The sequence below is a fragment of the Myotis davidii genome, unplaced genomic scaffold, assembly GCF_000327345.1.
Source record: "Myotis davidii unplaced genomic scaffold, ASM32734v1 scaffold1335, whole genome shotgun sequence".
Taxonomy (NCBI): domain Eukaryota; kingdom Metazoa; phylum Chordata; class Mammalia; order Chiroptera; family Vespertilionidae; genus Myotis; species Myotis davidii.
The window spans coordinates 22,579-33,279 of record NW_006290669.1 but is presented as its reverse complement, the minus strand read 5'-3'; the positions used below and the strand labels follow the sequence as shown (position 1 = coordinate 33,279).

The 10,701-nt window shown below is 35.3% G+C and overlaps 1 protein-coding gene across 1 annotated transcript in view; it reads left to right on the top strand.

The window, feature by feature from the left end:
* The window catches only part of ABCD3 (ATP binding cassette subfamily D member 3), a gene marked incomplete at its 3' end in the record, with an annotated part of 51,353 nt that overhangs the window by 18,523 nt on the left and 22,129 nt on the right, over window positions 1-10,701 (top strand). Inside the window, exons 4-5 of the mRNA XM_006763681.2 lie at window positions 448-546; window positions 5,227-5,315. Coding sequence (XP_006763744.2) covers window positions 448-546; window positions 5,227-5,315 — 188 coding nt within the window. The remainder of the gene's footprint in view (window positions 1-447; window positions 547-5,226; window positions 5,316-10,701) is intronic.

Genomic DNA, 10,701 nt, shown 5'->3' with positions numbered 1-10,701 from the left:
CTCATCATCTCCTCTGATTCATTCTTCATTTTCTCATGACTCTGCCTAGTCTATCTGTAACAATTTACTTATTAATTTTTATGTTTCCCCTGCTCTATGAGCTGTATGAGTGAAGAAACTTTGTCATTGAATTTATGAGGGAGAGAGAGTGAATTGGCAAATTGCATGTTAGAAATGCTAAATGATAAATTTAGGAATCTAAAAGTTTCATGCAATTGATATTAGGGAAATTCATGTTCAAGATAAAACAAACGCAGCTTACTGTTTTTGGTAACATCTTATTTTCTTGAAAGCATGTTTGAATATGAAGAGCAGTACAATTCTGTATTTTCTCAATGTAATAGCATCTTGATAGTTTATATTGACAGATAATACATAGTTCTTTAATCTTATTTGTTGTAGATTTGTTATAGCTATATTAAATTTTAGTTTTGTTTTTTTATATAGAAAGAAGGGAAAAAAGAGCGAGCTATGGTGGACAAAGTGTTTTTTTCAAGGCTCTCACGGATTCTGAAAATCATGGTCCCTAGAACATTTTGTAAAGAGGTAAGTCAGATATAAACAAAGTGAAATTATAATATTAAGTGTTCAACTTTAAAGGTTACATGAAATTAGAATAATAAATTACAAAGCTTTGTCATACTAAGGCCAAATGCTTTCTATATGGGTGACTACTAAATTTTTGTCTTTAAATCATTGTCACATAAGTATCCTTATTGTTCAGTGCCAGTTTTAAAATTTCTCTTATTTATGAAATATTATTTTATTATGTTTTATGTAACATTCTAGAGTACATTAGTGCAGGTACCTTAAGTTGTGGTGCTCTATTATAATGAAAACAAGATTAAATTTAGAAAGACAAATCATTTTATTTCATTAAGATATTAATAAGTCACATTGATATGGGATAGGTTTCAGGTTTACTTCTTCATATTTGACTAAATATGTTTTGTTTATTTTTAAATTTATTTATTGAATTTATTGGGGTGACATTGATTAATAAAATTATTAAACATGTTTTTAAAAAAGATACCAAAATGATATCTGAAATTTCAAATATTTTCAGTGAGTTGGTTGTAGGAATAAAGTTTTATTATCCCTTTCTTTGCCCTTTTATCAAGCTTATCTTTATTGATGTGTCTTTTTTTTTTACTGGCCTTAAAATTTTTTTTTATTGTTTAACATATTACAGATAAGTGTTTATAATGATGAAAAAATAAAATATTGCTGTGTTTTCCATCTTTAATCACTTCAGTATTTTCCTTTTATACAACTAAAAATATCACCTTTTTAAAAAAATTTAAATTCTTTATTGTTTGAAGTATTACATATGTCTCCTTTTCACCCCATTGACCACTCCCTGGCTACTTCTGGCTTATTTCGCTTAGCATAATGCTCTCCAGTTCTATCCATGCTGTCGCAAATGGTAAGAGTTCCTTCTTTTTTACAGCAGCGTGGTATTCCATTGTGTGGATGTACCATAGGTTTTTAATCCACTCATCTGCTGATAGACACTCAGGCTGTTTCTAAGTCTTCACTATTGTAAATTGTGCTGCAATGAACATAGGAGTGCATATATCCTTTCTGATTGGTGTTTCTGATTTCTTGGGACATATTCCTAGAAGTGGGATCACTGGGTCAAATGGGAGTTCCATATTTAATTTTTTGAGGAAACTCCATACTGTTTTCCACAGTGGCTGCACCAGTATCATCACCTTTGACTCTTCTTCTCATACCTTATCTTTTCAGTAACTGGGATCTGACAGTTTTTCTTCTAAATATTCTAGCCTGGATGTCATAGTGTTCTTTAATTAGTCTCATTTCAGAGAATCTCCCCTTTTAATCTTTTCTGCCAAATTTATCTTACGATGTTTCCCATTGTTCAAATTTTAAAAAGCATTTGTCTTATAATCTGTAAATAGCAAGAAAAGAATAAGATGCTCCAAAACAATGTGATTCCCGAGGAGAATAAATATTCCTCCATTACACTGGACTTGCTCTCCTTCCCCCTTCCTTCCGCCCTTAAGTGGAACTCTTCAGAGTTCCACCCTTAAGAAACTCTAAAAAATAAAAACATTTGTTTATTTCTGATTAGATAGAGATAGTGTGTTCCTTGAAGAAAAATTGGAAAATGCAGATAGATATTTTTTTCTTCTTGGTGCCTGTTAGCCTCCCACTCAGAGAGAACCTCTGTTATTATTTTGGTGTGAGCACATAATAAAAATGAGATCACACGGAAACTTTTAAAATATGCTTCCTCCCTTGTATTTTAAATGTTTTTCCAAGTATCCTTGAGTTTCTCTTAAATTAGTTGCTTTCCGTTTCTACTGGATTATTATAATCTCTTAAATGGTCTGTTTGCTTCTTCTTTCCTAACTAGTTAAAATCCTAATAAAAAGAATATATAGCCGAAACCGGTTTGGCTCAGTGGATAGAGCGTCGGCCTGCGGACTGAAGGGTCCCAGGTTCGATTCCGGTCGGGGGCATGTGCCTGGGTTGCGGGCACATCCCCAGTAGGAGATGTGCAGGAGGCAGCTGATCGATGTTTCTCTCTCATCGATGTTTCTAACTCTCTATCTCTCTCCCTTCCTCTCTGTAAAAAATCAATAAAATATATTAAAAAAAAAGAATATATATATTTTCTTATAGGATAAATCACAACCTGACTTTGACCTTCCTTTCAATATCATCTGCTAGGAAGATTTTTTGCCATGTTTCAGTCAGGCTGTGTGCTGCCATGGCTTCATGTCTATGACATCCCGGACCCCTACCCCAACAAAATTAAGTTATTTTTTAAATGTAACAAATACTTAAAAAAAAATAGCTTAATGCTCATTATCTTCTTTATGAAGGTTTCCCAGGACTCTTCAGGCATAGTTAGTTATTTTCTTATTCTACAACCTACCTGACTTTGGAGAGTTCTTATTTAAAATACAAGCTTCTTGCCCTAACCAGTTTGGCTCAATGGATAGAGCATTGACCTGCGGACTGAAGGGTCCCAGGTTCGATTCCAGTCAAAGGCATGTACCTGGGTTGTGGGCACATCCCCAGTAGGGAGTGTGCAGGAGGCAGCTGATGGATGTTTCTCTCTCATCGATGTTTCTAACTCTCTATCCCTCTACCTTCCTCTCTGTAAAAAAATCAATAAAATATACATTTAAAATACAAGCTTCTCTGGAAAGATTCATATATTTCCCCCCTTGTCAGTTAACAATATATACTTATTTAATTACTTAGCAGGGGTTTGTTGACTACAAAATGAATGTGAGACATTAGATAGATCTCTAGGAGTTAGTAGGGAGGTAGAAGAGTCTAACTTGGCTAACTTGACAGTTTTGTCTAGAGTTATTTTATGAACCATTTTTGAAGGATATGAAAATCCAAATTTAACCTTAGTTCAAGAAAGTGAAGTGAACTCCTATAGAAATCAAAAAAGATTGGAGGTAGGGATAAACTAATTTATGAAATAGAGAAATGAAAATACTACATATGAATATATGGAAATTCATATATACCAGAAGGTGAGAGAAAGCCTACATTAGTGCAAATCTTCAATTTCTGTCATAGTCTGCAAACCCATTAATAATGGGAATAGTGATGATTTTAACTACATCTTTTATATAAAGGCTTTTCAGGGCTGTCAATAATTAGTTTGCCAGATTTTGCTAAAGTGACACAAGTAACCTTGATACTTACTTTAAGGATAAATTAAGCCAAGAACATAAAATGAAGAAATAATTAAACCATCTTTGTCTAATGTTACCTTTATACAACTGAAGTGATTAATTTAGGATTGAGACTGTATGAAAGGTCTGAATTAAAAGTTAACATTACAGTTAGAATGGCATACAGACAACATTTATTAAAATCAATAGGTTCTACTGTCAATTGAATATCTAACTTTGAGATGGTAAGATAGGGTAGAAAGATGGTATTGTTTCTTTCCAGCAAACATTGGGGTAGCATTTGTCATAGCTCATCACAAACTTTATTTCACACCATCTTCTTTCTTATGGCTTCATTCACTACTTCTGTGTGTGACTCCCTGTCTTGTCTTTCACTTAAAGGGCTATATTTTTAGTACCTTACTCTTTTAAAAAAAAATATGTTTTGCAAAAATTACATAAGTATTAGATGCAGTTGCCCCTCAATTCCATAACTTTGAAATTACGCACATTATCCAACAAATGTCCTCCCTGCCATACACCAGCTTCCACGACTTTAGCTTCTGTGTTACTGTCATATTCTTCCTGTTTAGAAGGTTTAAGGTCAGTTTTGAATGTGTATTGGAGGTTGGAGAGTAGATTTTCATCTAACACAGAGATAATTGATTACTAGCCAGCCACTCGATATCTCATCTCTTTCCGCTTGATGATAATTCTTGTACAGCATTGCTTCAGTAATGTTTTCTAAACAGTACCTTTAACATTTTGTTCTACCTACAAGCTTTCAGTAGCTTTATATTGTCTAAACTCTGCTGGATATGCTATACTGTAATTCATATGGTTTTAATCCATTTATTTTTCATTAAATCATTTTTTTTTTTACTCATAATCCTCATTCTTTCTTTTGTTTTACTTGGAATGATTAATGTATTTCTAATATCATTACCCTCTTTTGCTACCCAAGGCCTTCCTATACTGTTAAACTTAACACATGAAGTGATGCAAATATACCTACATTGGTCTGTTTTCTTCCCTTTTTTTAGTGTAAATTTTGCCTTAATAACTAAATTGAAAGTCCTGTGAGGGCAGAGGCACTCTTAGAGATTTTCCTAAAAAATGGAACCAAACTTATTCTACTTGGGCAAAAGTATACTCTTCCATATTTGTAGTTTAATTGTATATTGACAGTTATTATCATTTTTCTTTATTAATAATATATTAAAAATACTAGATAATCATAATACATGTGATTCGGGTAATTTAAATAACAATGCTAATTTCTGACACTGACTAATTGTATGAAGACGAGTCACTTAACCTGCCTGGGATTCACTTTTGAATTCTGAATAAGAAGGTTAGATTAAGTGATCTTTAAGGCCTTTCCATTTATATTTAAAAAATTTTAAAAAATTGCCTATAGGTAAAATATCAGCCAACTGTATTAAAGCTAGAATAAAGCCTTGAATTTAGAAATAGAAAATCTTTACCAAAGAAATATTTGTTTGTTTTTTAAACTTTTTAAAATGCATTTATTTAATTTACTGTACATGATTTATTTTAGACAGGTTACTTGATACTTATTGCTGTTATGCTGGTGTCTCGAACATATTGTGATGTTTGGATGATTCAAAATGGGACACTCATTGAAAGGTACTTTTCTATTCACCTTCCTCCCATATATATGAAATACTAACTTGTCTCATATTTAAACAATATCTTAATGAGCAAGAAATATATTCTACATTAGGTAAATACTTTAATCAAATTATGTCTCTGTTCATTTACTTCGATATTTATTGAGTGTCTCCCATGTGCCAGGAATTCTATGAGAGGGATATACTGGTGAATGGGAGAGACCCTCCCTGTATCCAGGCCTGCAGAGCTGACAATTTATAGAGGGTTAGAGACAAATAAGAGGAAAATTAAAATGCAGAATAGTAAATGCTTTACTAGTATTGGGGGTTTTAAAAGTCACCACATTGGATGACTAAAATTAATGAGATAATTTGGAGGAAAATATCAAAGCATTTTAGGGAATCACATTGAAAATGTTGATTAAAAGGAAAAGCAATTCTTAGACATTTCTTTCAGTTTTTTAGTTTGTGTTTATAAATTTTTATTATAGTCATTTTACATATTATTAATTACTGCAATTGATAATTTTGGATCTAAAAACAAAAATAACGTGTTGATAAAGAACTTATTCCTTATAATACCAATTGAATGTCAGTAAAATTTTTCTTGGAATTTTGTTTACTGGTATGTAATATTTTATCAGAAAATGTCTTAAATACTTAATCTAAGATAACTTTTGGAATGATAGTACTTACACTTTTTAAATGCTCCCAAAGTTTGAAATAAAGATTATTCCTCCTCATCCTCGATTTGCTACTTTGAGGATTTGTTGGAAGAGGAAGAATGCTTTCTTTATGTACATGTTTTCTGACTCAGCTGTCTCAGAGAATAAGGGTTTTCTGCATAATCACATGCCTCTGAATATGTGTAAATTGTGTAGGCTATATTCAACACAAGTCTCTCTGAAACCTGTGGTCAGTCCCAGGCATTTTAAAAGGTTTTAGTCAAAGTAATATATAAACAACTTAAAAATGATATGTGAACATAGCTTAATGTCAGATAGTCTTGCAGGAGTTAGTCACAAACGTATCAATCCTGTGCACCTTTCTTCCAGTCATAACTGTCATTCCTGGAGCCAGTAATTTTCTGTTCTTTTTATTGTTTCATCTCTCTCTCTCTTTTTCTTTATCTCTGGACTTCAATGTGACATACTTGTGTTACTGTTTCTAGATTTTTCAGTTTTAAAGTATGTATTTATTTCCTACTTTGGAAGATGAGAATCAGCTTTTTACACTGTTAGCCATGCCCATGCTCATCCTTTCCCTCTCAATGTTGTTATATCACAATATTTTATTAAATTGGAATTTATTTACTTGATTTTGCCTATTGTTTATAGCTGAGCCACATGGCATATATTTTAGTAGTTTCTTTTGTATACAATTTTTTGTTTCTCCTGGCGTTTAGAAATTGCAAGGTTTTGTGTGCTTTAGGTTTTTGCCTATTTCTTACTAATTGAACTCAAGCTTATTGACAACACTGTAAAATCATCTCAGTATTGTAATATGGTCACATATACCAAATAATCTATTGATTTTATCTATTACTACCCACTCTGTGCTTCTTGTTAGTTTCCTGTCTTCCTGCTCTAACCAGGATGGATTGCATTTTAGGCCCACTAAATAGCAGTCCGTGTTTGAATTTGCTTTTATCATGCATGATCTTGGGAATTTCTTTCATACTTCTCTGCTGCAGGAATTGAATAACCTGTTTTCTGTATCTTTTGTTTTCTTCTTCCTCAGTTTATGTTCTCATTCTGGCAAATTCAGTCTTTTTCTGAGAAAAGGTACAAGGGAAATACATTTTTGAGACCTTTTAGATCTGATAATTCTTGAGAAGTATTTATACATTCCCAGTTGGAAATTACTTTTTGTCAGAATATGGAAAGTATCCCCTGTTATCTTCTAGAGGCCCGGTGCATGGAATTCGTGCACGGGGCAGGGGGGGTGTCCCCTCAGCTGAGCCTGCACCCTCTCCAATCTGGTACCCCTTGGGGGATGTCTGACTGCTGTTTTAGGCCTGATCCCGGGTGTCTGGTCTAAACCAGCAGTTGGACATCCCTATCACAATCCTCTACTGCTGACTCCTAATTGCTCATCTCCCTGGTCACCCCTAACTGCCACTCCCCCAGCCTAATCGCCCCTCACTGCCTGTGCGCCACTAGCCTGGTCGCCCATGCATCCTGCTGTTCAGTCATTTGGTTGTCCCTCACTGACCCCCTGTTGGCCTGGTTGCCTCACGCTGCCTGCTTGTTCAGTCGTTTGGTCGTCCCTCACTAACTCCCCTGCCGGCCTGGTGGTAGGCAGCCATCTTGTGAGGGCGTGAGGGTTAATTTGCATATTACCACTTTATTATATAGGATAGGACTTACTGGTTCTTAACCTTTGGAAATTTTTATGATCATTTGTTACTGATGTATTGCTGGTGTTGGGGAATTTTACTGAATATTGGTATGATTTGTTCATTTTTTTTTTTTTTTACTTCATTGTGCTGGGCATGAGGTGGGCTCTTTTCCATCATTCTTCCTCTCCATTTTTATCTATGCCTTTTCTGGAATCCTTATTAGTTGAGTGTTGTACGTACTGGATTGATCATCTGATTATGCTATAATTTTTATACTATTTGTTTTGTTAAAATATGTTTTTATTGATTTCAGAGAGAGGATAGGAGAGGTAGAGAGAGAGGGAGGGAAGGAGAGAAGGAGAGAGAGTTAGAGAGAGAGAAAGAGAAACATCAATGATAAGAGAATCATTGATTGGCTGCCTTCTGCACAACCCCTACTGGGGATCTAGCCTGATCCAGGCATGGGAGAGAAAGATAGAAATATCAATGATGGGAGAGAATCATTGATTGGCTGCCTTCTGCACAACCCCTACTGGGGATCTAGCCTGCAATCCAGGCATGTGCATTGACCAGGAAATCGAACTGTGACCTCCTGGTTCATGGTTCGACACTCAACCACTGAGCCACACCGGTCGGGCTCTATACTGTTCTCTATTCTAGGAAGTTCCTTTTAACTTTATCATCCAGAGGATTTTTATTATATTTTTATTTCTAAGAGTTATCTTTTTGTATTGATGTTCATTTTTATAGCATTGTTTTTTGTTTGTTTCCTTCATAATCCTTTGACTGTTGTTCTGATCTTGTTAGAGGCTTTCCTCAAGCAGTTTGCTACTCTTGGCTCTATATTCATATTTAAAACTGAAGGCCTAAAAATCTTGTTAGAATCCAATTTGAGAGCTTGTTGAGTGCCTGGTCTCCAATGTTTGTAGGTGTCTGTGGGCAGAGTCTGGTCAGTTTTGTGTCTGTGTGCCTCTAACAAATCTAAGAATTTCAATATAAACATAGTTCAGATGTTCATTGTTGCTAGCATATTAGCTTTAGAAGGATCGGTTTTATTGGAATCCTTTATGTATTTAATGTAGAGAAAAGTGATGTTCTTTTACATTATTATATAATTTTATGCTTTTTCTTTGATGGCTGTATTATTTAGATGCCATATCTGTTAATAAAAATATAGACTCCCCAACTATTACCTGTGGCAAAAATATATAGGTTACATTCGCTCTGAGTAACATTATCTGTAATAATAAAAGTGTAATATGCAAATCGACCGAACGACCAAACAGCAGAACGACCGTTTGGATGACCTTCCAGACGACCACGCTATGACACCCCCTGGCGCCAGGCCATCCAAGGCAAGTGCAATGCGATTGGTCGGGGAGCCCTGCCATCACCCTATGATCACCCCACAGAGGGAGGCCCAGGCTACCCTCTGTGGGGTGACCAATGTGGGGGTTCCACGATCGATTGCCCCAAAGAGGGAGGCCCAGGCCACCGGCTGGCGGGGCGATCAGTGGGGGGAGCCCTCTGCTATCGCCCCAAAGAGGGAGGCCCAGGCTACCCGGCCAGTGGGTGGGGCCTCCCTCTGCGCAGCGATGGATCGTGGAGCCCTGGTTGGGTGGACGGGGCCTCCCCCTGCTGGGTGATCGATCACAGAGCCCCATGATCAATAGCCCCACAGATGGAGGCCCAGGCCTCCGGCTAGCGACACTGTGGCAGGTGTGTGGGGCCGGCCAGCGATCGCACCGCAGAGGGAGGCCCAGGCCAGCTAAGCGATCACACCTATGCAGCCAGGGGAAGGAAAGCCCCAATAGGCCCTGATCGCTGGCCAGGCCTAGGGACCCTACCTGAGGAGCCCTAGATTGAGAGAGGGTGCAGGCTGGGCTGTGGGCACCCCTGTCCTCCCCACCGCCCCCCCCCACATAAATTTTGTGCACCAGGGCCTCTGGTATTAAATATCTGTATAGAATTTGTCATATATTACATATTAAAACCCTGCACAGTCATGGTATGATACAGGAGATTTGTTTATTTTTTAAAAGATTTTCCCTTTTATTCAGATTTTGACTTCATGTTTTTGTAATCCAAAAGTATATTATTTATTCTTCTAAACTAGAGATTTCCAACTTTAATTGAATAAATGCCAATACATATTTTCTTAAAGACTTACTGTCCTGTAGAAAATGCTTAACTAAGAGTATGTGATGCAGTAATTTAATTGGTGATTGTGGATAGAGGAAAGGTATTGTGTAGCATGAGCCAGCCTTTAATTGTAGAGTAATCATCTTGTTGTAATTTTAGTTATGAGATGTAAAAAAAAATATTTTTTTAATTTAATAGCTTTTAAAAAACTTATTTTGATACAATTTAAATTTACAGAAAAGTTGTAAGAATAGTATAAGGAACTACCTTAAACAATACTTTTACTCAAATTTACCAATTGTGAAATGATCATTTTAAAGTTAATTTTCTCCTTAATAAATATTTTTGAGTTTCTGCTGTAGCAGAAATATGAACTATTTTATATTTAGTCAAATTACAAGTTTTAAAATATTGTGAGTTCATAATATGGAACATTATTTGAAAAATTTACACATTTCTCTAACTTGCTACTAAAGCTGTATTGTAAATGGATTTATCTATTGTTTCCCATTTGTCTTCCAAAGTAGGTTTTGATTAATACGTTTCTGCTTTGGTCCTTAGTGTACCTCATTTTAATATCCTTTATACCTTTTAGGCTTATTTGTTAACAGTGGCTAATTCCTTTGGAGTGTGGGCACATTTTAAATAGGACACACCTTTTCTTTAAGAAACTGGTAATTACATAATATGGAGGTGAATCCTTCTATCTTGTTGCTGTTACACGTAATCATAAATATATATATTTTACTTTCACCCACTTGGCTACAAGCAGCATCTTTATCTTTTATAAGATTCTTATATGTATTGAAAGTAATAATGATTGGGACTACTATATTCTTCATTATTATTATTTTGTTTTGCAGTGGAATAATAAGCAGAAATAAAGCTTTATTCAAGGAACCATTTTTTAAATTTATAG